Here is a 27995-nt window from a genome sequence, read left to right as displayed (position 1 = left end):
GTTTTCATTCAGAAACCAACCAGACAAGATTTATGCACAGAACTTTTCAGCATAGAGCTGAGTTTCCAACTTTGTCATTTAAAAATAAGGAAAAAAACCACAATTTTTGTTACACAGAAAGCTGCAAGTACAACAAATTATCAATTAATCTTAACATATATTTTTTTGTTTCCAGCAATTATTACTCTTACAAAAACAAAAATTCAGTGTTACACACTTCTACAAAATCTATGGTGCAAGAAGGTCTCATGTGCTAATTTACACAGGTAATATCTGGAAGAGCTGATTTACTAACAAATCATACTATATTTGTTCTGTATCAAAAAAATGGCCACACTCATCAAGGACTGTGCTTCTCTTTGATTCTGAAAAAAAAGTCCCTGTTGATACATCAGAAGAACACCACAAAATTGTTCAAAGTCCAAAACTGCTCAGGTTTGTTTTGAAACAGAACAGGGAGGCAACAGGAAAATGAAGGATAATGAACCAACTGGATAAATTGGAGGATAATGCACCAACTGGATAAATCAAAGAATTAGAATAAATTGCTGCAAGTAAGCACAAGCACAGTGCCAGATTTATGGGAGGAGAACAAAAGAAGGGAAACAGAGTGATTTAACTAGTCATGTTTGCTTTGAGCACTGTGTAATCACATTCATGAAAGGGAAAACACAGACTAAATTGTAAATAGGGTAGCTAAATAAGGGGACAAAAGTTATTAGAGATCACAGGACTGATTTCAGAACAACTCTGCAAGATGATATGCAAATCTCACTTGAAAATGACAGGAAAACACTTTGGATATAAACATATTTTGTCAAAAGTGTGTACAGCAGAGGGTTGTCTTCAGTTTACGCATAAACTCTCCACAGACTAGGTACAAATCCCTTCTCAATTACAGGGAAGATTGTTAGTTACTATTAAGGACACTGAATAGTTTAAGAATATAATGGATCTAGAATTTCCATAACTTCTTCACTCATTAAACACACAAAGCCCCACTGAACTTCCATACATAATACCATGTCTGTTCCCAAGACAACTCTCACTTCCCTAAACTTTTATAACAGTCTAATAACTGGATTTGATATCACTGTGACGTGCTACTACTTCTCACAATGTAGTATATTTCCCTCTCTGAAACTTGTACACTCTTTACTTGCATGTACTCAACCTGTCATTTGAAAAAGATGGTTTTGCAGTGGTTTTCATGGCAGCACTGCCAGTCTTGTGGTCCACTGGCCAAACTGATCCTCTTGGAGTTGCTCATCTTCCTTGTGGCCCCTAGAGACTCTCACTGCAAGAGATGCATTAAGTTCACTCCAGCATCAGGAGCAATTTTTAGTATTTCCTCTCTCCTATCACTGTGTAACATCCTTGGCCCAAACAGTACAAGGATGTTGCAGTTCTTTGGGATATGAACATGAGCTGAATTAGCCTGTTCTCAACGAGTGACAATCTGGTTACAGCAAACACACACTTGGGCTGAAACCATGGGAACATGGCTTGTAAAACATTTATTTTCCCCTAAGAAAACCCCTGAGAGATTTAGCAGGTATTCAATACTTATAATCTTAGTTGTCCAGGGAAAAGAAAGGCAAGTAAGAGTACAAACAGCTTCTTCTGCAGGTGTTGATTATTTCTACGGCTTAAATAGCACTCTGACTAGAATCTATGTGGAAATCAAGAAGGCTTCAAACCTGTTCCTTGATGTTAAGCTCAGAAAATCTTGATTTGAAGAAAAATGGAACTATGCAGTAACTGACCTGACAGAATTTAAAGAACTTTAATTCATAAAACTCTCCACCAATGTACCAGCATTTAGGGTACCAAAGTTAACAGTTAACTGAGGTAACTTTGAAGTATAAAGAGAGGTTTTAATCTTAACATAGGACTGCTCTCCCCACTCAGAAAAATTATTCACATTCAAGACCTGGGTTTCTAAAACAGCTTTATTGAATGTAGGATATGAGGGTCATGACTACCTAAGGAGGACACTGTTTATTAAACTCAGTACTAATAAATTTAGAAAATTGGCCATTAGCTAGACAGAATGACTCCTGCCTACATTCAATAAAAAGAGAAAGAAACAATAAAGGTCAGGTCAAGAGGACTTTAATTTGTAGACATACAACACTGCCTGGAAGCAACTTTAATAAAAAACTCATAGAAGTATAATAATTTCATAGTATTCATTACTTCCCCAAAGAAAAAAGTTAGTAATATTTGTGTTATGTTCTACTCCAAAAATACACAAGTAAATATACACCCTCTCTCCTGGGCAGGGTAATAACAAACAAGAATGTTTGCCCACTTACGGCACCAGGCAAAGCACAAATGTTAAACAGGCTCCGAGAACCACACGAGCTACTTGGCTCCAGCTGCAGTTCTGGAAAAAACCCAAAGCACAAAACACAGAACCCATGATGAGAGCTGCGTTCCCACCAAACTGTGAAACCAGAACTGGGGGCACTTAACAAAGCGGGGAGAAGACTGGTTTACACAGCAAGCAGGAAACTGCTAAAAAGAGTTGCCAGATGACACAACAGAGGCAGATGTCTTCTTGTCCAAAAAGTACATGGATGAATTCATGTCCAACAGATCTGCCAACACTTCTGAGCAGAGGACAGATGTATGCACCTCTGAAATCCCCGGTACAGCAACCATGAATGAGGGGAATAAGTGAGCAGATGTGGTCATACTCACAGCTCTTCCTTTTGCCACTGTTAGAGAAGAAAATAGGGGCTAAACTGCCCAGCTTAACAGGATATTTCTTGTAAAACAAAAGTAGAACTATTTTGGAAGTTTAACAAATGGATGAAGTTTGTTGCATCCTACACAACAACCCTCATTCTCCATTTGAAGCTTTCAAAACTGTTAATTGTCTATTTTAACATATTAGTTTCTCTGACACTAAAAAACCATAACTTTTTACATTACAAATCAAACACCAGATTATTAAAGAAAAACATGGATCAAGGTCTGAAACATTTCTTGAAATACTCCTCCTTCTCCTCCCTCTCAATAGCTTGAGAGTCTCACGTAAAAGGTTTCAAACACCTCCACAGTCCATCCACCACAGAAAGCAATGGAAAATGTTGGCTTAGTAATTGGGAAGAACATTAAACAGTCAGGAATTTTTAGCTCTTTCAGTAAGGGTTGACTCCTGATTCCCAGGTACCTGCTACCAAAGAACATATGACTAAGGTACAAACCAGGCGTGATATGCTTAAACTAATGTTTAAACAAGGGTCATAAAATAGCTGTTAAGAGACAGAACAACCTCTACATATAAGTCCTGCCTCAAACAGACAGAGCTGATAAGCCAACTTCCAGTTTGTAAATATTTCATCAGCTAGCCCATGTAAGTGGAAGCAATCAACATTTAACTCTGCATGAAGAAATTCGAAAGTAATTTATTATTTGAGCAACTTATCTAGGATGGAAAACCCTCCAAACCAGAAATGGAAATAAATCAACATGGGATAAAGGATACCTTACTTTTTGATGATCCTAAATGAAGGATCAATCCTCACAATAATTTTAAGCAAGTTGGGTACACCATTTCAATCCTGTATAAGTCACTGAATCCTGAATCCAATTAAGTCACTGCATTTGTTCACAAAAAAGCCTAAACAATATCAGACAAGATGAAAGAAGTTAAGTGAAATTCATGCAGCATTAAATTAAGGCAGTTAAGGAAAACTTTACCCTGGAAGTGGCATATGAAAGTATTATATGGCAAGAATTCCTTTGGCCAAATGACTTAAGTGTAATCAAGAAGGAGTGCATGTGAATGGAGTAAAAAAACTGCTTGAATTAACTACTGGCTTTGTAAAATTGATCACTTTTGTAATATAAACTGAAGTGCAAACACAGACAGATTAAGCTTATTCTCCTCAGGACAAAATTTACAAGCTGTAGGACAGAGAATGTTTGGCTTCCTACTTTTATTTCCCCTCCCTCGGCCAACCCAGATGGGTTCTCAGTCATCCGGCAAAACTTGAGGGAAACCACACCTCTGAGCAACTTCACAGCAGAGATTGCATCACATGAAGCACTTAAACAGCTGCCAAAGCCAAATCCACTGAAGGAATGCATTTTTTCCCCCTTACTCATTTGCAGCTCTGCTCTCTATCTGGAGCCCACAATACTCTTATGGTCACTGTTACTTTTGCTTCACAACAGAAGTCCTTCAACTTTGTCCTTCAGCTATCTTTCACCATGATCAGTACCCTTACACCAGAGAGTACCCTCTCTGTTTTAGCAACGCAAATGGCATTTTTTGGATGTTCTGAACATATCACCTGGAGCATCATAATCTTATTGCAAAAAAAAAAAAAAAAAAAAAAAAATCACAGTAATATGCTTTGCTAACATAGAACTTGTTCAAAACATTCACATCTCACCTTTGACAGAAGCAATTTCACACAGGAAACGTGGCCCTCATAGACTGCTGATAAGAGTGGTGTGATATTGTGTTTGTCTGGAGCCTGCAAATTGAGATTCAATTACTTGAAGGACAATTTCACACAGCGTTATAAGGTTTCACAGAACTTTTTAATTTTCTTTAATCAATGGTAGAGGAAGTAAAAATTTATGAATATTAGCTAGAAATGCATTCCACAGGATTTTTTACCTCTTTTTTTAATAAAGAAAAGTTATCATTTAAAAAAAGAGGTAATAGCAAGATACATCTTCCACAAGACTTCAAGGTATCCGAAAGCTTGTCCATAATTTTAGGCTAATGGTGCAGTTTCAGCTGACAAATTTTGCCCAATTTAAAAACACCGCTCCTAATTCTCCCATTTCAGAGCCAGCATCACTTCAGAAAACAGTTCTGGCTGAAACATTCTTTTGGCTGTCTTCTCTCTAAACTACAGTCCTGGAAAGAATAAGAAATGGAGCAACTCAAATGCTATATTTAACTCTTGCCCAACTAGAAAAATGCCCAAGGAAGAGATAATCTTTCCAGACATCCAGGAGCAAAATCCAAGCATTTTTGTTACGAACTAAAGCTAAGAAATCTTACATGATAACTTTTGGACAAGCATTCTAAGGCACAACATTTGGGGTGTATGGTTAAAGTATTTAGGAACTTAACTTCTGGAGAGCTGATATAGCTTAGTCAAGTCTTTTCAAAACAAGAAGCCATGCATGTCAAGCTACATCAAAATGTTTTAAACAAGAAAGAATGTCTCCAAAGAAGAAATAAGAATGCTAATTAAAATAGCTGATTCTGCCCTGGCTGAAGATGACTTCTAAAACCCCTTCCAAGAAATGCAAATATGCATTGCAAACCTTATTCTGATGTGATTACTGGAATCATTTTTCTAATTGCGGTCAAATTAAATTTTAATTTTTTATAGCTACAAGCAACTTTTTCCAGTGTGTCCAAAGAGAATTAAAACATTTAATAAGCATAATTGTAAACTTCTAACCTCTAGAATCCCACCTCCCAAATATTTTTAAATGTACGTAATTGTTTTGTTTGATTTATATTTTTCAGCAACCATTAGGCACTAATACCAATTCCTTCGGTGTGTGTGGGAAGACTTAAATACCTGTTTGCAAATACATTAATACGTACATTAATGTCAGCTCCTTTCAAGAGCAGAAATTCCAGAATCTCAAGCTGGCCACAGTCTGCTGCATAGTGAAGAGGCTTCCTCCCACCTTCAAGTGTCCGGTTGACATCTTCACCCTTCAAAATAAACATAATCTCATCAGCAAAATTTTAGAGCTAACACACGAGGAAAACCTTTAAAGAAATCCAACACCTTCAAACATGCTGAAGAATGTTCCACCCAAGTATTTCAGTCACTGCCCAAGAAAAATGAAAATTAAGTCGCTCAATTTCTATTCCCTCACATCTGCATTTATGACTCTAAAACAACCTTGATCCTTTGCTCTGTACTGCATCTCAGGTGTAACAAGTACCAACTGCACTGTGTAACTCCTGATTTAAAAAAAAAACTTAACCAAACCAATTAAAAAAAAATAATTAGCTCATTTTGCTTCTCTTTTCCCACAGCTAGGATCATAGTTATCTGGCTAAGTTCCTTTATCTGCTTTTATGAATGTTGAAGCTTTGCATAATGACAAACCCGCTGCATAGAGGTAAGACAGCATCATAACTACCAGCAAGTGAGTCCAGGCAATCCATAATTTAAAACCCAACTATGAAACTGTTCACCCTGCTTTATAAATAGCACTTGCCAATTCTACAGGATATAAACAAGTCAGAAGAGTCAAGCAAATCAGGCCACAGGAAGTTGTACTCTAATGCCTCTCATACGAGTGGATTGAGACAGCTCTTAAGGCATAAACAAAATTTAATTTACTGAGTACCTAATCAGCTTTGTTTCCTCACCTTGGGTTGTGCAACTAAGGATAAACTGATTTACTGCCCTTCGTTAGTGACAAGAAACCAACTAGAGACAAGCTGTGTGGTAAGTGGCTTCTTGTTCTTATGTGTAAGGAATCTTAGTATTTTAGGAAGTGGCCACATTTTGCATCATACCTCAAGCCCTGTATCTCCACAGAAAAACAATCAGAAGAATTTCAGCTGCAGCACCAATTCATACTTCTCTATAGAGCCCCTGCAGTTCCCTCACTCCTGTCCCAAAGTTTTAGAAAGTACACAGAATAGAGGAATTGACATATATCTTCCAGACATTACTCCCTTCTAAGAATGGAAGAGAAGACTGCCAGAAGGAAATCTTATTCTGCTTTTGATGTTATATATAATCAGAGTTTTACACTACCAGTCAAATAACAAGATGACCTCATTATTCTCCTCTGTTCTCAATAGAATATTCAATTATTCATCATATACCCTTGTAGCAGATAGTATTGTGATGTTGCTTCACATTTGCTGAATTTCATTGACAATTAAGTTCCAATTAAAAAAAAAAAATCAACCAGATCAAAGTAGGCTAATAGCACATAAATAGTCTGGGAAAGCATATAAAGAAGCAGCATATACTTATGTTGAACATTAAACTCTACCCATACTTTTATTTGCACATGGACTCTTCCCATCAATTTTAAAACAACTGGCATTTATATAACCCATCATGTTTGCTGATACATTAGGGATTGTGTGTACAGGTTTGAGAAGTCAACCACATGAAAGCCACATAATAACCAACTCAAACCAAAACCATCTCCAACAACCCTTGTAAAGTCTGACACATGCCAAGACATGGTAGGTATAGGAGCATGGGAGAAGGGCAGGCAAGCTAAGTCCTGGGATAGCACACAGTCAAGCCATAAAGTTCACAGTCCAAAGGAAAGTTAGAGTCATCACTTCTCAAGATTAGGACAGTCCAGCAAAGCTCTCACTTCCTTAAGCTTATAAATATCATTTGGCTCACTGGCTTATACTATAGTAATTTTTCTTTTATTTTTCAAGAATAAAACTAAGGTCCATCTGTTCTCTCCTAAGCTGGCTGTGGAATAAATTCCTGCTGGACGATGAACTTTCAGAGGAAAAAAAACTTCACCCAAACTTCTAATTTTTTAAGATCCCCATAAAGATGATGTTTATAGGGGAGTACGTAGCAAAAGGTTTGCAAATAAAGAAGTCCCAAACACAGATTACATGGTATTGAATACTGGCACTGAGAACACGTATCATTAACATTCAAAGTTAAACATCAGAACATTTTAGTCTGAATTAACAGAACACAGACATCATGTAAGTTACAAAAATTAAAAAAAAGTACTCCTATATTCTGCAATAAGCCAAGTTAAATATCCAGTTGTTTCATAGGTTTGAAAAACCACAGTAAAACAGACCACTGAAAGTCATAAAGCTTTACCTGGCCTTTCCTACTCCCAGTCCAAGAAATACAGAAGTAGGAATGGAAGATAAACCAATGTGTTTAATATACAGGGATCAAACTCTGGCAAAAACACTTGTCTCAAATGCAATCACCAATACATATACATTAAAAAACTTGCAGGACTCTTCACAGGTAATTTCTCTCTGGCCTTTGGATCTCCTATTTCTATTGCCTAGGGCATCTCTCCATAGGACAAGCAGTGGTTTCCAAAGTGAGGTGTGAAAACCCAGAGAGATGTGCAAGACAATGCACTGGGGTGCGAAAAGAAAATATATATTGCACTATTAATAAAATGTAAAAATAGCATTTATTTCATCTTTAGTTCATCTTTAATTTCCATGTTTGGGGTATATTTTATAATGTGCACATTACACAGTAAGTACAGGAGTACATATTGAAGTTGCCTTAAATATCAAGTCCCAGTCACCCTGCTTAGGGCCAGGCTGGATGGGGCTTTGAGCAACCTGGTCTAGTGGAAGGTGCCCGTGCAGGGGGGCTGGAACTAAATCTTCAGGCAGAAGATAAAGACTTGAGCCCCTACCTCATAAATGAGACAGCTCTGGTGAAGGTGTGGCTAATTATGCCAACAAAATGAGACAAAAGGGTCTCTCAAGCCCTGTCACAGGTGGGTGAAGTAAACAGCACACAAGTAAAGATTCAAAGAAAAATGTTATCACTGCATCAAGATTTCCAAATTTACTGTGGTTTTGAACAATACTGGCCAAACATGCCATAATGAATGTTATGAACTTGGGTATCAGCACTCTTATGAGGTGATGATTCTCAATACAGAATTCTGAGACAGCAACGTAACCAATATATTGGTGGGCTGAAACTACGTTGCTAAAGGTATACACTAAAATCACCATCCCCTGCAGAAGTACATGGCCAGAATCCACATGAACTGACAAAATGGAGCATAATTTTTCCTTTACACCCACAGGAGCAAATCTTCTGTGCACTAGACCAAAAGTGACAGAATGATTCTTCAAGGAAGTTTTATGGGACTTCTGCCATATTCTAGAATCTAACAGAGCAGCAAGGAGGTTAACCTGTGTATTTGGAGGAGATACAATTAAGCCAGGATCAAGCAATCCTATCACCGTCAAAATAAAACACAGCTTCAGTCAAAGGTCAGGCTTCTCCTGAAAGAAGATTATTTATTTTTACTTTCTAAAGTAGACTACAGATTCACTAACAATAGTGCAAATATTTGTGCACAGCTTCAGAAAGTAACTTGCTCATACAAAAGAAAAGACATGATCACCTCTTTAATGACCTTCCAGAATACATTGAATTTACTCAGTCAGCCATTTAAGGCTAAGTCTGGCATAAACCACATTAGTACCATTTTTCTTTTAGATCAAAGACCCAGGGCACCAGCTATGCAATAGCATTAAAAACCTGTTACACCCATGAAACATCAGAAACAGCAGTTCCCAGGTATCGGCTTTAATCCCCTCTATTTAAATCTGATTATGGGTAAAGAAAAGCCTCTGTGAATCTCCAATTACTAAACAAGACGACATAAAAGAAGACCTTTATACCCTATTTCAAAAAGTCACATAAAATGGCTAACAGAAGAACATTAAATTAGGAGATCTTAACGTATCAGTGTCAGTTGAAACCCAGCTATCAATTTTTCACTGCAGGACAGGAAAATAAAAACTGGAAACTCACTTCCAAATACTTTTAAGAACTTTGCCTTTTGAGTAACTAAGAGTAGGATTCATTATAGCACCCTATGAATGCAACTATCACCCACTTTCTGTAATGGAGCAATTTAATCCATAAAAACATCTGTTCTAACTAATTTCTTAAGTGAATACTGACAAAAGTAGTTACTCTTGAACTTAATTATTTCATTACCCTCTCTCTCTCACACTTTCCTTGCTTTACCTTCTCTTGCCAATATACCTACACAAAATCCCTTGTTACAATATCCCATGTCCTTTTCCAGTTTAGCTCTAGTCAAGGCTTTGGCTTTTTTAATTGCATCCCTGCACACCCTGGGGAAGTGTCTATGTTCTTCTAGGGTACCCACCCCTAATTCCCATTTTTATGCTCCCCTCTTTCTTCCTGAGCTCAGAGAGGAGATCCTGACAGCCAAGTTGCCCTCCTGTACACCTGATGGATGTCCCAGAGTAATCTGGAAAGATGTGCACCTTAACAGCTACCCTGAATAAGTTGTGCCAAATTTAATTCTTTTTTCTTTTGCAGCCCTTGTTAAAAGAACGAACCAGGGTTTGCTTTGTCCCTAATTCACGTTATGACATCAGCTCCATGAAAATGTTGGATGAACAAGCTTAGTCATAAAGTACAAGTTCTGAAGCTCATTATTTTCCAGGGAGATTATTTAACCACACCAAAATGACTCCATCTTTCAACTGCCCCTGCCTTTCTGCAGCCTTTATTACACAAGGATGTATTCAATGCCTGCCTTGGTCTCCTTTTATCTGTTAATTCCCTCTTTTCCCAGCTCCTGCCAGTTTCAGAAGCATCAACACTTAAATCCAAGTGAGCTAACCTCAAGTTTAACCTCATCTAGGTGCCATTCTAGCACCCCTACAGCACACTGCAGGTGCTTCAAGCACAGGCTTGTTTTGCTGTGGCACAGGAACTGAAACCAAAGCTGAGCCAGGTGTTCACGTGAGCACTGTGGTTTGTCAGAAGTGTTGTTCTAGAACATTACTGCCAGGCTACAAATGTCACAGCTCACCCTTCAATTTAGCACCAGCTTTTCTCCTGGTGTGGTAACAGCTCTGCTACTGCCAGCCAAAGTTTGACCCTTCCTACTGCTGCACCAGAATTAGTGGCTGAATGATGAACCCAATGAGGGAACTAATCAGTGTGAGAATTTATTTGATCATTTCCTTCATCTGTTCCATGACTTGGCACCTGAACACACCAGCAATTAGTAGCTGGGATTTACATTGCAGTTCTACCACAGGAATAGAAACTGACAATTGTGGCCTCATTAAATCCTATTGCATAGGTTAACTGTATTAGTAGAGCAGTGCCTGTAATACTTGTGGCATTAAAATGCTCTTTCAGATTTAGAAACAACTCCATATCCCCATCTGTACTTATCATGCAAAAATAACTGCATCTCCCCTTTTCATGCATTCCTTTCATTTCAGTTTTAATGAAGGAAATCAGATTCCATGCAGTCAGATGTTCTTAGAGCGCAGGGAAGCCTCTTGCAGCAGCTACTGTGTAATTCCTATCTTCGTTATTCTAGGAAAGAAAAGAGCTCACTGTACAGTCTGTTGCATTACTTCCATCTCTTTGCATACAAGGGATGGCCACCCTTACAGTATTTTAGATGACTTTGACATTTTAAATATAGCAACAACCTTGCTGTCTCAGTGGGAAAGAGTAAAAAAAATCCTCCTTCTATAAAGAAAAGTTTAAGCCCTATGGATGAGATATTTTGACTATTTTGCTGCATATTGAAAATACTACTTCCAAAAACATTGTATTTACTATTTTCCTCACAGGCTTTGTTTATGCTGGTTGTATTATTTGTTTTTAAAAATTCAAAGAGATTAAATGAGATGACAGAAGTAAATTAATGGTGTTGGATATAATCTCAAGACATGCTTTGCTCTAACAGAAATTATATTGGTATCCACTGAATGAAATCTTTCCCTCCAATATAACTAAGTTTTAGTTTTTAAATCAAACTAAGTGCCTGAAATGTTAGGCTCTCTGTTTTGAAGTGGAACATATATAAACTGAGCTTTGAAATCACTTAAGAACAATATATTCCTTAATCTTCTGAAGGAAGAGCTAGTTTGGATAAATCACACCTGTAGAAAAAATTATTAGCCATGTACTCAAACAGTTTAGAAAACAATCTTGCACTTCCACAGTGGGTATGTGGGGGCATGGATGAACTGATTATGTCTTAATCTTCCCCAAACACTCTATGTCATTTTCTCACATCCCTTCAATTGTTCTCTGCTATAACTTTCTCCAGATTCATTCATCACTGGAAAGACTTTTAAAAAAACGACAAGCCCACTCCCCCACCCCTCAAATATCCACAAACACCAGGTAAGTACTCTGAAGATGAAAATACATTAAGTTATTTTTGCCATTCTACTTAAATTCTCAAAATGGTTGTATTTTAAGTACTTAAGCCAAAGTACTTTACTGTTTAACCTGTGTTTGTTTCAGTTGTATGTTCATAGAGTTTTCAAGTGTTTATTGCTGCCACATGGCAGCTCTGGGGCTCATCTAACCAAAAGTTACCTCTCCAGTACTGAAGATGCAAACACCTTGACTGAGAATCCCTAAAAACAATACAGTAGAAACAATTGAAAAAAAAAACCACATTTTCTACACACAAGGTCAATCATTCTACAATTTCTAAAATAACTGTGAGCTTAAGAATATTGTAAGCCAAGCATAAACTTCAGTCCTCACTCAAACAGCAAAAACAAGATGATGTTTTTTATACAGCTACTCCATGGGTCAGAAACACTGGTGGTAATGAGGGAAAACAAATATCACACTTCCTGCAATCTGACTAATAATCTAAAAATATAAGGAGAGTTTAATTCTACAAGCTTGTCAGTCTAGTGACTCATGCCATTACAGACTATTTAAGGCTGAAAGGGAACTTTGGAGGTTATGCAGTCTAACATTTGCTCTAAGTAGGTCCAATCAGATCAGGCTGTTCAGCTGAGTTCCACAGACCTCCAAGGACTGAGGATTACAAAAGTTCTCCAGGCATAAGCCCTTTCCACGGTTTGATCACCCTTACAGGGTAGTATTTTTTTTACACCTCACCAGAATTTCTTGCCTTTCACCTGGAACTGTTGTCTCTTACAATTTCACTGTGCGCAACTAAGTAAACTTCTCTATATCCTACCCTTTGTACAGAAAGATAGTTAAAAATCTTCCCTTTATCTTCCTAAAAGGAAAAATCCAAAAAACTAACAAAAAACCCAAAAAGCCCAAGTTATCACAATTCTAACAGCACCAACTTGTACATCCTTCACCTACCAATAAAAACCAGAGGTAAAAAAGCTTTTATAATTTTTTTCAATAGGTCCTTTGTTCCATAGAGCAGTTGGTACAGATATTCCTATGCCTTCCAGATTCCTAACTAAATTCAGTCACTTCAGCTGTTATACCTCCTCCATCTCTGCATATTTGTACAATGTTTTTAGATTCCTTCCAGTGGACCATTTTGCTTTCCCTTTCTCAATAACTCTGAGTATTTGCTATAAATTCCTCACAATATGTGACCCAGGATGCAAGCTGCAGTATTGAAAAACACTCAGCATTTCTCCTGCTCTCATGTAAGAGTTACAAGTTCTAAAGAAAGGCCCTTACAGGATCTTGAGCTTCTTCACTTTAGAAAGGCTGCAGTACCATCTGATTTGTATTCAAACAGCTCAAGTACAGCTAAGCACAGCTACAGTCTGGGCAGAGAATGGATCAAGAGCTGCCCTAGCTGGGGAGAAGGACTTGGGGGTGTTGGTGCATGAGAAGCTTTGATACATCGCAACAAAGGGTTCTTGCAGCCCTGAGAGCCAAAGGTGCCATGGACTGCACTCAAAGCCATGGGGCCAGCAGGTCAATTCTATCCCTCTTCACTCACCTGGAGTGCTGTGTTCAGCTCTGGGAAACATACAGATGAGATACCAGGAAGAAATTTTTTACTGAGAGGGCGGTGAGGCACCAGACAGGTGGCCCAGAGAGGCTGTGGATGCCCCATCCCTGGAAGTTTTCAGGGCCAGGTTGGAAGGAGCTCTGAGCAACCTGGTCTGCTAGAAATTGTCTGTGTCCATGGCAGGGAGGTTGAAGCTAGATGATGTTTTAAGTTCTTTCCAACCCAAACCACTCTATGATTCTATGAAATAACACAAAAAAGGGCAATCGGACCTTTCATCGTAGAAACAGAATTTTATAAAGCTTTCCTCCTCTGAATTCTTCCACAAATCAGTTGCTCAAGCACAGAACTGGAACCTCAAATACTCTGAACAAAGAGTGCTTTGCCTCAAGTGTTTGCCTCAAATTTTGCTTTTGCCTCAAATACTCTGTTTTTCAATTAACTTTTAAGACTTGAGAAGAACTAAAACTGATTATGAGTTCAAACAAAAAAGCCAACACAGTAGGCTGAGTTTTACCAATGAAGACTCAACTGCTACTACCCTAGTTTTCTGACTATTGGAATTTTATCACTATTGATAAAATCAATCCTTGGGCTTATGTGCACAAGTACTAGATTTCCCATATGACCTGAACAAGAGTGCTTTCCTACTCCTCAGTCTGCCTCTGGAATGATTCTGTATAGATTCCATTCTGTAAACCTTGTTCTCACCCAAAGCACCGATTCACACACTGCCAACCTTAACTGCAAACTGGAATGAAATACACCCACATACTCAAGAGATGCATTTTTATAAAATATGTTGAAGAAATGTGACAGCATTGTAGAATACCAGGTCTTAACACTGCAGCTCGCTACACGAAAATAGTCACCTGGTCTGCCCTTTAGGCCTTCACTTCAGTGATCCCAGAACATTCCATCAGTTCAGAGCAGTCTCAGAGTCTAAAAAGCAGCACTGACTTTGATGAAGCAGTTTTCATTCTTGCCAAGACAAACTGATTTAGCCAACCAAAATCCATGCTAGCACTTTCACAGGTCCCTGGAGATTACCAATAGGAAAAGACATTAGGTATGAATTACTGAATCCATTTTATGGTGTAGCTAAAAAAACTTATAGTTTTCAAGTGCAAAATTAACATTACTTTAAGCACCTTTGACTAGCAGAGAAAATAAGTTAATTTCTTCTTCCAAGCTGGTTATAAAACTTCCTTTAAATGATTTGTTATGGTAATTGAAATAAGCACCTGCCTGAAGCAGTTTTTGCTGGGAAGAGAGGTTAAATTTTTACATCTGTGACAGGAACTGACACAGCTTTACATTGCTACAACAGACAGACCCTCACATCATCTGCCTTAATACAAATATGAAGGTAACTGAACCACCAGTCCAGTGCTTTAGACAAGGGAATAATTTATGCAAGCTTTTGTATATTTCATCATAACACTAGTCCAGTGTGCTGTTTTCACATTCCCATCTGTTTTAACTATGAGCAAGAACAATTCAAATGACCAGCTCAAAACAAGTCAGTGCAACATATCATTTAAACTTCTGTACATTTTTTTCCTATAAATGGAAAATCTCTTGACATATTATGCCTCAGGGATTGCAGACCTAGGAACTGGGCAGAGCAGATGGAAAAAATAAATTTCACATTTCCACTCAACCTGTTTTATTGAAAAAACTTCTAAAACAATACAGGAGGCCTAAGAAGAAGCAGCAGTATTTTATCATTTCTGTCCAGCAAGTATATTGAGTCTCAGGTTTTCTTGTCTCTATCTTCTGATTCACAAGAAAAATGACCATGTCTCACTAATAGTCACAAAATAATCCAACCAAGAGCAATAGTGGAACCTGGTGGAATAACTAGTAACTCAAAGTCTAGGTTAAGCCAAAGAGCAGAAAGGGAAGTAAAAAGATTAATGCTGTAAACTGGGAATTATTTATAATTTTGAAGCTGATTTCTTCAGTTAAAAACTTGCAATAAGAACCTGCCAGAGCCGAGGAAATCAACTCACTGTAACTGCAAGTAGGTAGTTTCCAATGGCAACTGCAAAAATTTTGTGTGCCAGATCCGAATTTTCATGTGAATCCCCTTTATTCTCAAAAATTACTTACTTTCAATCCACCCAAAATAATCAGTGTAACCCGGCCTCACTCAGCCTGCAGAGAGACAACTGCTATTGCTGCTCAGCGGTTCAGCACAGTTCATATTCCAACCATTCCAGGAGTTTTCCAACTGCAGCCTGAGTGGACTACAGTTGTCTGCAGACAACTGAACTGAAGCAAATGACCTAGATTTGTTGTGTGGGATAACCACTTTGAACTTGGAGAATTTCAGAAAACCTAGAAGTTTGTTGGGTTTTGTTTAACAGCTGAGAGTAATTGCAGTAGCTAAGCCTTCTTACTGATTATTTCTGTGTTTACCCTCACAGAGATATTTAATAACATATTTTCAACTGCTCTGGGTGTTTTATCCCCTGTCCTCTAAATTTTGTAACTTGAAGCAAAAAGGAATTTTCTCCCAGATGTCTTCTTTCTACCCTGCATGCTTTGGGAAATATATGGGACAAGCTGATTTTACACCTCCCCCTTATCACATCTTACTGAAACAAACAGAAATAGCAAAAACATCCACAAGAAATCCTGTAGAGATAGTGATCAAAAACCAAATCCAAGTTAACAGATGTTGAGAAGGGAACGTGAACACAGAAAGTTAAATCCCTGTGGAAGAGGCTGAAGACATGAGTATCAAATTTTCATTATTTTTCTGGATTCACTTCTAGTATTTGTTATTAGTTTATCCACAATATCCAGCTGAGCTTTCATTTTTAAAAATATGAAAAAAAGTCTACTCAAAGAATTTCAGCACAACATTCCCCCTAAAAGACCCTCATCAGTTTATCACAAAGAGGGTTTCTGTTTTGAGGATAGCATGTGTCTCTCCAGCTGGCATTTTGCAGCAAGTTCTACAACCAGATGTCCATGTAAAAAATGGGTATCTACTCTGCAGTCCTCCACTTTAGGAGAAGCCTTAATTGCTAATAACAACACCAATACTCAGTCTATAAAAGTTAAAAAATTAATTATGAACCTGATGATGAATTTTGTCTGTATTGATATAATATCTAAAGTACTCTGAAAAGCTTTCAAAGCATTGCTACACTTACTCTGGCTTAAGCCCACAAAAAAGGTGCTTAACAGGCATACATTTCAGGTTTTGTTGGTGGTAAACAAGTATCTAGCTTATCCACCATAATCAAATACAATCTGAAGTCCTTTGTCTCAGTCAAACGAATACAATTCCAGAAACAACTGCTAAATAAACTGAACTACTGAGCCATCTGTGTTTCAGTTGTATCAGCATTTTGGGAGACAAACAAACCTGATACACGAGTTGCTCTGTAGAACAGTAATGAACCAACTGTTTCCTAGCTACAGCTTCTAGAAGCCCATGCTACAATCCCAGCTTCAAAGATGTGCCAAACATATGTTACTGAAAACAGTTGTTCTTCCCCACCCCCCCCCCCCTAAAATGCTTAACCTGTGTAAGATTTGAGTGAGAATAATGTAACCCACTCACTACTTGCACTAGAAAGGGATGAAACAGGAATGAAGGGCCCAGTTGTGCAGATTCTCTTGGTTCCTATGAATTTCCATTTACAAGTTTGGTCCAAAACTTCCACTTATACGTTTGTTTCTTAGTTAGGCAACAGCTCAGAGTAATGGCAGCAAGTAGTTCTGACAGAATAAGCTGCTGCAGACAAATCTGTTCATATTACCTCTTTAACTGATGAATGGTAGTGCATGAAATATTCTGGATCACAATCTGAAACAGTCAATGATCAGACACTTTCCAAACTGTCTCTGCTTAGAAGGACTGCTAGAATTTGGAATTAAAATGCTTTAGTTACAGCATCAGGACTCACCTGTCAACCCTGATACAGGGGGCACAAACATCAATAAAAGCCTTCAACCATTAATTCTAAAGAATTTCAAATCAATCTAATGACTTTATACCTTAAGTTGACATAAACCTAATGCTCACTCACTCTGAAGAGCTGTGTTAAGCACTGCATCTATTGAACACACCACAGTGTCCATTTTCATAGGCAACACTGAGCTGGCCTAAAAGGGTTGGATTTTTTATTGCAGAAGTGATTGGCCAGACTCCATGTTTTACCAGTGTATTTTGGATGATGTGATCTGCACGATACCTATTCTAAGAGTATACTAAGCAGAAGATATTCCAGCTCACATGGGTGCCAGATGATTGCTAAATAGGAGCCATCAACCATACATAAACCAGGAATCAGAGCATTAATTCTGTCTCAGTAATTGACCATCAGCAAACTGACAACAGATGACAGGATGAAAACAGAAAAATCTACAAAACAACACCTGTTCCTGAAAAAAGGAATTTTTTTTCTCAAGCTTGTCAGAAATTGCTCTTAAGCAGCTGAGCAAAGGATCCCAGCCACTGCCATGCATTCTGCATTGAGTTGTTAACTGCCAATTAAAACACTTTCAGTTTCTGGATGAACCCCACATCAAGTTCTGCATTAAACTGCTCAGTTCATGTTATCCAAGGAATGAACAGGAAGTGGATGTTTTCCTTTGAGGCAAACACACGGCGCCAGCTACTGGGTTTCAGTTTCAATAGATGCCAGCTTGATATTTTGAAGTCTCTGCATGATCTAAAGACACAATAAGTTAACTCCTGCAACAATAATAAATGTGAATTCTCAAAGCTCAGGTTGTACCGTATCAGGAAGATATGAGAGAATAAACAGGAAGATGAGCGTGTCTCCCAAAGATTATTGCTATGGTTAAAAATTCCCTGAATTTATGTGCTTTAACTGGGGCTTAGCACCATAAGCAGGAATTACTTCTCCAGAAACTGAACAAAAGATATGTCCAAGGCAAAATCAAGTGTTCTATCAAATCCAAAGCAATGAAGCTTAGCTTCTAAATAGGTTTTCCTACAAGATTAACAGGCATTATTTTCCTGTGCACAGTGAATTTACATATTCTTCATTCAGCAATGCATAAAAAGATATGAAATGTCAAAAGCAGCATTAATGAGTTCTATAAGTTTTGTGTCTTAATGCAGAGTTTTGTTGACATGATGAAGCAGCTGGTGATTGGAATCATGCAAAAACAAAACACAGAAGCAAAAGACTCTCTCACAAAAGCTATTTTTACATCCATAAAATAAATGCTACTTTCTAAGCAGCATATACTTGAAAACATATGCATTAACAACTACTGAATGGCTCCCTAAACCAATTATGCACACTTTGAATATTCAGCTTCACTGTAATACTTTCCTTAAAACTTACAAATATTGGTATTGCACTTTTAAGTTTGAAATGATCCACCTAAAAAGTTAAGCTATTTTCTCCAGGAATTACTGCTGAAAACGCTTTAGTAAATACAGTCTACTAACTTGAGACAGAAATGGAACTAAACTGTATCTCATGTAATACTCTAACTAGAGGACTCTATTTTGAAAGTAATTATATTTACTCATTATGCCCAAGATAAATTTAAATAACAATTACTGGTTTTATCACAAGCCAAACTCAAGTTTTTTAAATTATGCTAAATATCCATGACTTTAGCCAAGAAACAGTTAACAGCATTACTGAAGTTATTGAGAAGTCAGCAATCCAAGAAATAAAGATTTTCACAAATGCCTCACTTGAGTACAAAGAATTGTGTGGGTTTTTTAATGAGTTTGTTTGGTTTTTCTTAATACAGGGCATAGACAGAAATGCAGATCTCACCTCACAGGAATTCTCCTGACCTCTTTCTTATTTGACTTGAAATCTTCTACTTTCAATTGCGTTACCTGAATCAAGCACTGGAAGTATTTTTGAATATACAGAAAAATACTTTTTAAACATTTATTGCCTATGGTATTTGCTTTCATAGTGTCATTAACAAATCAGTTTAAATGAGAGATGCTGATGTAACTGTTCTATGGACTGCTCTCTAGCTATTGTCTCAAATGGCCTAACAGCTCATCTTTCCTCCTTGAAGCTAATCACTAATTTATAGGTCACAAGTGTGTTAAAAAGCAAGTTCATAAATGACCAGAGTTTAGGAAACCCAAGAATCAGTCATTCAACAATTATCAAGACTTGATCTTAGCTGATCAGAAACGTTGAGCACACAATTTTGTTGTATAAACTGACTCAGAACATTCTCTGAACTTTGGCTGGAAGTGTGACAGGGCAGTCTACAGAACACCTATCTAGTGATGTTTTGGTCTGCTCAGCTCATTAGCCACAGCATGCAATTACTCTCTTTGATTTCCAAAACACTGCTGAAGGCTAAGTAAAAGGATTTCACCATTTCCCTTCTGGCTTGTAACCACTGAGGAAGGCAGCAATGTCTGTAAGTAAAGACTAAACTAAACTGCGGACCATATTCTGTATCTTGGTGCAGCAAGAAAGATTAAAAAATTCTTTCTTTGAAACAATGCAATGCCCTTGGCAAACAATGGATCTGAACTGAGCTACAGAATTACATTGCATAAGAAACACTAATAAAGACTGTAAAAATGGGCAAAGTGCTAAAAGCACCAAATCCCAACACCCTCAAGCTACTTCAAAGCCATATTCATGTGCATTATAAGTTTTCAAGACCATATTTTTCTTTCCCTTCCTATTCTCCCTCATCAGGATTTCAGTTGCTTTTGGGAAAACAAATTATATGCTACCCCAGTCTTTATTAAAAAGAGGGAAAAAAACCCAACCCCAAACAAAAAACCCACACAAAACACACACAAGTACATTCCAATCAGAGAATTAAGACAAACACTGTAGCTTGTTCAATAGGACTTATTAGTACTGATTGCATTCCAAATCAAAATAGCAACACTACAGATAGCAGTTCCTTAACCATTTAAATGAAAGTATTGTTTCCTTCCCCATCTGCAGCCCGTGACTGTAGAATTTGCCGTCACTGGTCACAATCAACATAGGCTTTAACACCAGTATACTATAAAAAGAAGTTAATCTCCTACCCAGCATCTAATAAAAGTTTTACACTCGCTTTAATATGAGCTGTATTAATTTGTACCTACCCCTCCTCATAATGAGCTAAAGCAGAAAAACATCTAATTGTTCAAAACTGCTGAAACTGCAACTTGTAAGAAAAACAACTGTTGTATAACCAACTGGTCAGTTATTGGCACTTAGTAATTCCAGCTCATGCTTTTGTCCTAGCAATAGACCTGTCTATGGAAATGACAACTGCTTCTTCCCACAGAATTGTACTGGGAAATTCAACATCCATTTTGCTATGGAGGAGATGAAAAATTAGGGATAATTTAACACAAACCTTCACCTTAAGAAGTGGGAGAATTAGGTAGAAAGAAGTAATTCTGCTCACACTTTTGTGTGGACACATATTCCGAAGTTCGAACAAGCATAAACATGAAACCATAAAAAACATGCTAAATTCAACCGATGCTTCACATGAAACTGTATACCCATGACTTCAGCAATACAATCATATACATCTCTGGTTTTCTGTATCTTTCCTAAATTTTCTCTTCTGGACCTTTCATGAGACATAAAAATTCTTGGACATGAGAACCATAAGTCCACAATGCTCTCCTTGAACTTAAGTAGAATATTTGACCTTCAAATCCTGATATATTACCAGCTGAGCCTATGGTCCTTCAGAAAAACCACATAGAAGTTGTTTGGTCTATGGAGAACTACCCAAAGGAATCCTTATTTATGCATTTTGACACTGCTGCAAGATCCACTCATTATTTTTTACTTATGTGGCCTGCATGAGTCACCAATGCCACGGTTCCCCCATCAACACTCACTGCACCATCTTCACATCTAACACAACTTTCCACATATTATTCCAAATGGATACAGATCCATACGACTGCAGAACTGTTCTCTTGGAATTTTAGAAAGCTTAGCTCATCTCCTGTAAGCCTTATGTTGAAGTAAAAATTAACTGAGCTAGGCTTGAAAAACAAGGGTTTATTAAAGATAAAATTTATACAAGAGGGAAAACTGTGGTTAGAATAAGGGAGAGCAGTAGAAAGAAGAAAAAGAAGAGCAGTAGTAGAATTTTTCCTCACACCATCAAATTCTCTGCTTCTTATTCATAACCTATTCCTAACTTTGACTGTCATACTTAGGAATGCATATGCTGTATACCACAAACTTAGACAAAATAAGTTATATTTCAGAGATAAAATTTGCTTTCAATTTAGGGAATGGAATACATTAGCACATCAGCAAAAAGAAAAAAAATAAATTCAGTGTTTTATTATCTGGTCTTAATAACTCTACCTTTTGCAGCAAACGCACATTAGAAACAGGACAAATCAGCATGGTATGAACAGCCCAGACAGAATCAAGTAAGGAAGTACTTAACTTGGGGTTTTCAAGCACAGAAAGGTCAATTATGAATCACTTAGGCAATATGTTATAGCCACCAAGATTTTCATAGCACAGACACGAACTCAGTGAACAAAATGACCACAGCCTGACATCAACATCCCAAAGAAAATATTACATTTAGCAGTTCCAGATTCATGATCATTCAAATGATCACAGCTGGAATGAGCTTTAATTAGATTTCAAATGGAAATGGCTGAAGAATCAGTTCTATCTGTACCTTCACAAAAAAAACCCAGAGATTTAAGAATCCTGGGATGTTCATTCAGTCAGTGAGTCACACATTCTACTGCAATGCCAGGTTTGCAGTCAAGTTTGTTACTCCGTGCTGCTCTTACAAACTGCTTAAGAACTGATGCACAAACTATTAATATCTTTGAATAATTCTTTGCCACATGTCCTCAGACTCTCTTGGATCAGACTGGGGAAATTAATAACCATTCCTGAAGAGGTGGTTTTCAACAACCTCATTCATTTCATTGTGCACACTACTAAGAAGTGGCAGTTGTGCTGTGTTTTTCTGAAAGTTTTTCTAGTACATTCCTGGGATTTTGGTTAAGAGTAACTCCACCAAGAATATGGAACCTGCTAAAGGCAAGTTACAATAGCAAACAATTCTCTTGTTCCATAAAAGAAGGATTTAGGTCATCATGTTAAAATTTGCAAAATGTAAATTGAACACCAATTTTAATTAGAACTATGCAGTAAAACAAAATTATCTTTAGCAATCACACTTCAACAGACTCAACAGTAATCAAGTGGAAAATAACAGAACTCCAAGAATCTGCAGATGAAGACAAACCCTCATAGTACAACTGTTGGCATAACACTGGGCAGTTACAACACATAGATATCCAAGAGACCCCAGAGGGAATAAGCTCAGTCCAGCAGCTCCCAGGTCAGGGCTAGCTCGGATATGCTCCTGGACAATCTAGTGAGGTATAGCTGCCCTGCACTGTAATCCAGACAGGCTTCCAGGCTGTCACTCAAGAGCAGGAAACCTGTTACCTGACCAGAGGCAATTCAGGTATCAATGTAGCCATAATAATACTGTGCACTTCATCATTCAGCATGATGAGACAAGGGGAATTTCAATGTATCCATTATATGCTTTATCTGTAAATCAGGTAATCCACTCATATATAGCAACCATTTAAGCACTCATTTTCATTTAGTTTGTAACTGAAGGTGTAAAAGTCATTGGAATGGACACTACAAAGAGCAGAGTTTATGCCCAAGAATTAAAAGCTATTTATTAGTCCATGTCGATCTTTCTTCTTGCAGATATATTTAAGTCTCTTCTCTTTTTCACAACACTTAACTGTACCCCTGACTGCTGCTTCTAGTTTAAAAAGGTACTTCTAGACATTTTCTTTATTTTAGCCTCCTTAGGTAGTTCAGCAGTAGTCAAGTTTTATGCATTTCTCAAGACATGTATTCAAATTTCACTATATCCCAAAGAACTGCAAGACTGCAGCATCACAGTTTTGTCAAGAACACACAGGTGGTCACTGTTGTCTAGATGAGTTATTGGAGGTCCTCCAGAAATCTGGTTTTGTTGTTTCGTTGTTTAAAAAAACAAGACTACACACCAGTAATGCCTACTAGGCCACTTTCTACAAACATCCATTTCACAGCCTACCATAACTTCAACCTCCCAGTCCTCTGAGCAGTAAAAATCAGTTTGGTTGCATGTCCTATCTTATTATGGTATTAGGTTAGTTGGTTTACCAAACTTGAATGTAAGCAGCAGTAGGTTTTAGGAAACAATGTAAGAGATTAAATCAGCTCATGAAAGTAGGGAATTCTCAGTTAAGCTGTGGGAGATGAAATTACTTCAGAACAAACATTTATTGAAGCCTCTCCTACAAATCTAAGTTTATCTTGCCAAAAACTTTATGCCTAGTGAATAAAAGAAATTGTACTTCACCTCAGAAATCTACTGCTTAGTGGAAATGCTATGTGCACGTGCTGATAAAGAAGTTTTTTCTTAGCAATGGCATAGTTTATCTAATTCCACTGGGGAAGAAGGCTAAAGAAAAGGAAAAAGAACAAACATCATTCATGTTAAGAAACTCTATAGGCTTAATACAACTTGCTTCTCTTCTAACTAGTACTTTTTAATCCACTCCCTGCCTTGAGGGAGGTAAATTTCTTTCAGCAGCGTGGGTCCTCCTCACCCATTAAACTGCACATTTGATTCAGTTGTTCCCATGGAAGTTTCTGCTTTCCTGAGGAACTTTAAAAATTTGAGTGGATGTACGTGGGAAGAGTGCAGAATTCCTTCAATCCCTTAGATTCCTGTAGGCATCTCTGAAGCTAACATATGCTAGCTATTTTAAAAAGGAAGACATCAAAGAAAGCAAACAGTAAAAACTACTTTTTAATCTAGTCATCATAAAAATAGCTGACATTGTACTTGCTGGCTTAACACACAGTATTCCAGGTGAAATTTACATTTACCATAAAGTTGACACTGTTGCAAGTTGAGAAATGTAGACACTAATATGATGTCTCTTACAAACAGAAAAAGTCTTACAAGACTATTCAAACTATAAAAATAATCTTTCATATTTTCATCAAATAGAAGCCACCAGTATCTTTCAAATGCAGACTGGCGACACTAAGATCTCGTTTGCTAAGCAACAGAGCAGTATCATTCGGCATTGTCTGTTTCATTGGCACCCCTCAGAATTACTCTTTCTGTGAAAAGTCTTTTTCCTGAAGAAAGTACCTTCAGGAGAATGCAAAATCCCTACGTAGAAAAACACATAATGCAAATGGAGACCCTTGCTTCTGTTTCTGTATCCTTTCTTTGTCCAGGAACTGTTCAAGTGGCAGAAACATTCACATTCTTCTTGGTACTTACTAGCCAAACTTCAGTTTAAAAAAAAAAAAAAAAGAGATACTTATGACTTCACAGACAGACCCTCCACAACTTATTACACACAAGTGAAGGAAAGTCCAGTCTGATTAAGGGAGTTCAACTCCTACAGTCCCACTGATAACATCCATTTGTATTATTATTTTTAGAGCACCCAGGCTCACCTAGTTAGCATTTCAAGCACTGCCATTCACCTATGAAACAAAATCAGAGGTCAAACCCTTCATATGGTAATTGGTGGCAAAAATGCAAGATCATAGTTAAAGGCTGTATTGTTTCCAGACAAATAATGAGGAAACAAGACTAGAACAAGAAACAAAAGTTTCAGGAAGACAGACAAGGAAGAATTTTATGAAGATGCAGACTGTAAGATATATGACTGCCTCCCCCATTACAGAGAGAGGAAATTTCTGCCACTGCAAAGTTTATATAAGTAAAATTCCTGAACATTAAATCATACTTAGAGCAGGAAAGCAGCAGGGAGCAGAAGCCACATAACTGATAAGGAAGAAAGTCAGAAAGAACATAGAGCACAGAACAGATACTTTCCTGGGAATTCTAACTACCAAAGCATGATTTGCCTTCACATATTTCATTAATCTCAGAACTGAGAATGTGAAGCTCCAGCTGAGGCTTCTCCTACATTCAGATGATTTACGGAGTTCTCTTGCCCCTCCTCAACGTACATTTCCTGTCGAACAGTAAAACAGAAACTCATTCTTGTACTCTTTTCTTCCCTGAAGGCACCCCCTCTATTTCATTTACCTTACCAAAACCCACCTACCTGCACCTCTGTAAAACTTAAAAAATTAGAAAAAAAATTTACAAACCACTCGGAAGGATGAGGATCAGTCAAAACTTGCTTATATAAGCCTCGTTTCCACAGGAAAACCAGACTAAGAGTTTATTAGCCCACTAGTCTGTCAAGGAAACAAAAAGGACTGAAAACATTTGACTTCTTGTAGGTTGTTTAACACCTGAAGACACAACACATACTTGCAACTGTGGGAAAAGTATGAATAAGATTGGATCGCAAACCAACAGAAACCACCTAGAATTTATTTAACTTCTACATTAGAAGCAGTTCTACAATGTAAGAGTACTCAAGGATTGCAGGCTCCTTTTACACTAATCATCTAACCCCAGCGAGTATCTATCTTTTAAGGATTTCTGCCTCATTAGTGCAGCTAGATGATAGCCTTCAGCCTCTTTACTACAGCAGCATCCAGGCTGGCTCAAGCCTCTTTCAGTAGCAGATGGAACCAAGTATTTGACACGGCACTGAAGCAGATGAAGAGCGATCACATAAATCCATTTGCTACACGAGTTGCAGTGCCACTCAGGAAGAGCGGGAATACAAAAAAAGCTTTCTAATTAGCACTGCAGTGAACCTGTAGATAGAAACTGAACCAAGACACTGCCAAAGCATTAAAGTTTTTGCCTCAGCAAAAGATACACAAGGACCCAATAATTACTAGCATGCAGTGAATTTTCTAGACATGGAAACCATTTAAAAGCTGTAGGAAAAATCCAAATATGCTGCTGACACACTCTGCAAATCTGAGAAGAAAACAGACATACCCAATGTATTACCCAACTTTATTACACAGACACAGGTACACAACCCTTAGCAAACAGCTGAAGTGGGATAATTGCATTATTCCCGGTTATTTCCTCTAGAACTTTATAGGCAGAGCATGTGAGTGCACAGCCACTTTTTTGATGCAAAGTCCAGAAGCTTAGCTGGAACTGTCAGAGAAGACTATTCAGGCTAAGCTGTTGGACTTTGCACTAAAGCAGCTGGAAGTACTTGCACAGTTTTCTTTTTGCCAGGAGTGCTACAAGTTTGAAAGTTGACAGCTGGAGTAGAAAGAACTTAAATCATCACGGCAAGTTGTGTCAGCATGTGTCAAGCTCCCAAAGACAATCATTAACTTGTTTGGAGAGCTAAATAATTACAGGTAAATTAGATGTACACCTCTGCTCTGATGTAACAGTTCCCAGACGATATTCCTGAACAGTAAGGATTCACTGAAGCAGACTGTCGCCCTTGTGTACTTTTCCCACAAACCTCAGTGACAAGAGAAGGCAAATGAGGACAGAATGCAGCTTTCAAATCCTGCCGTGTACCTGAGGACTCTTCCGCCATCACACAGGTGTCTGCTGCTCCCGCAGCACTCGCTCTAACTAGGCATCAACACACTTCCCAGAAGGCTAATGAATTAAGCCTCAGCACACCCGGTGGCTTAGCATCACCCTATTAAGGATGAGGCACAGAGGGGAGCGATAACCAAACCGAGGCCACAAATCCGCACAAGATCAGCGAGGCAGGACCGGGATCCCGGCTGTCAATCCATTAAGTTTCCCGCAGTGACACGGACTAACTCCACCGGCATGCGCGAGGGGCGGCCGGGGGCAGCAGAGAAGGAGGAAGCCGAGGAACCCAGAGGCCCCGAGGAGGGGGAGGGGGCCCTCAGCTCCGCTCGGAGCTCAGCCCACGGCCACGGAGCGCCCGTACCCGCCCAGGCCGCGGCTCCCGCCGCCCCGGCCCCATCCCGGGGGCTGCGCGCACATCCCTCCCTCCTCCGCCCGCGCCGCCGCCTCCTCCTACCTTGGCCACGTAGTCCTTCACCTCATCCAAGTCTCCGTTTTTGAGGGCCCACATGAACTCCTTGTCGGACATCGCGGCCGCCGGGCGGGGGGACGCGGGCGGTGCGAGGCGGCGAGGGGCCGGCGGCAGCAGCCGGGAGCGCGGGCGGCGGCGCGGGCGGCGGGAGCCCCTCCCCGGCTGCCGGGCGGGGCGGGGCCGGGCTCGGGGCAGCGCGGGAAGGCGCGTGGGGCGGGGCGGGGCCGGGCCGGGCACGAGGCAGCGCGGGCGGTCCCGCCGGGGCGAGGAGCGGCTTCAGTCGCGCGCGGCCGCGCTTCCGCTTCCGGTTCCCGTGCCCGGCCCCCGCTCCGCCGCGACGCCCACGCGGGACGGCGGCACACGGGGCGCAGGGCGCATGCGCGCGCCGCCGGCGTCCCCGCGTTGCCACGGATACCGCGGGGGGAAAGGGGAGGGCGAGCAGAGAGGGCTGCGCATGCGCCCTGAGCCCCGCGGCCCCGCCCGGGCCCCGCGGTTGCCGTGGAGACGCGGCCTAGGCCGGGCCCGCCGGGACCGGGCCGTGCCGAGCTCTGCCGGACACGGCCGGGACGCGGGA

General features: G+C 39.1%; 1 protein-coding gene across 1 annotated transcript in view; it reads right to left on the bottom strand.

The window, feature by feature from the left end:
- MTPN (myotrophin) overlaps nt 1-27666 on the bottom strand; it is a 28725-nt gene extending 1059 nt beyond the window's left edge. The window contains exons 1-3 of the mRNA XM_068190873.1: nt 27407-27666; nt 5591-5704; nt 4410-4493 (exon numbers count right to left, since the gene is read on the bottom strand). Coding sequence (XP_068046974.1) covers nt 4410-4493; nt 5591-5704; nt 27407-27478 — 270 coding nt within the window. The 5' untranslated portion in view covers nt 27479-27666. The remainder of the gene's footprint in view (nt 1-4409; nt 4494-5590; nt 5705-27406) is intronic.
- Between the last annotated feature and the right edge of the window lie 329 nt (nt 27667-27995).

Source organism: Anomalospiza imberbis, chromosome 5 (assembly GCF_031753505.1).
Source record: "Anomalospiza imberbis isolate Cuckoo-Finch-1a 21T00152 chromosome 5, ASM3175350v1, whole genome shotgun sequence".
NCBI lineage: Eukaryota > Metazoa > Chordata > Aves > Passeriformes > Viduidae > Anomalospiza > Anomalospiza imberbis.
The sequence above is the reverse complement of the archived record's forward strand: the minus strand, read 5'-3'. Positions and strand labels throughout refer to the sequence as shown.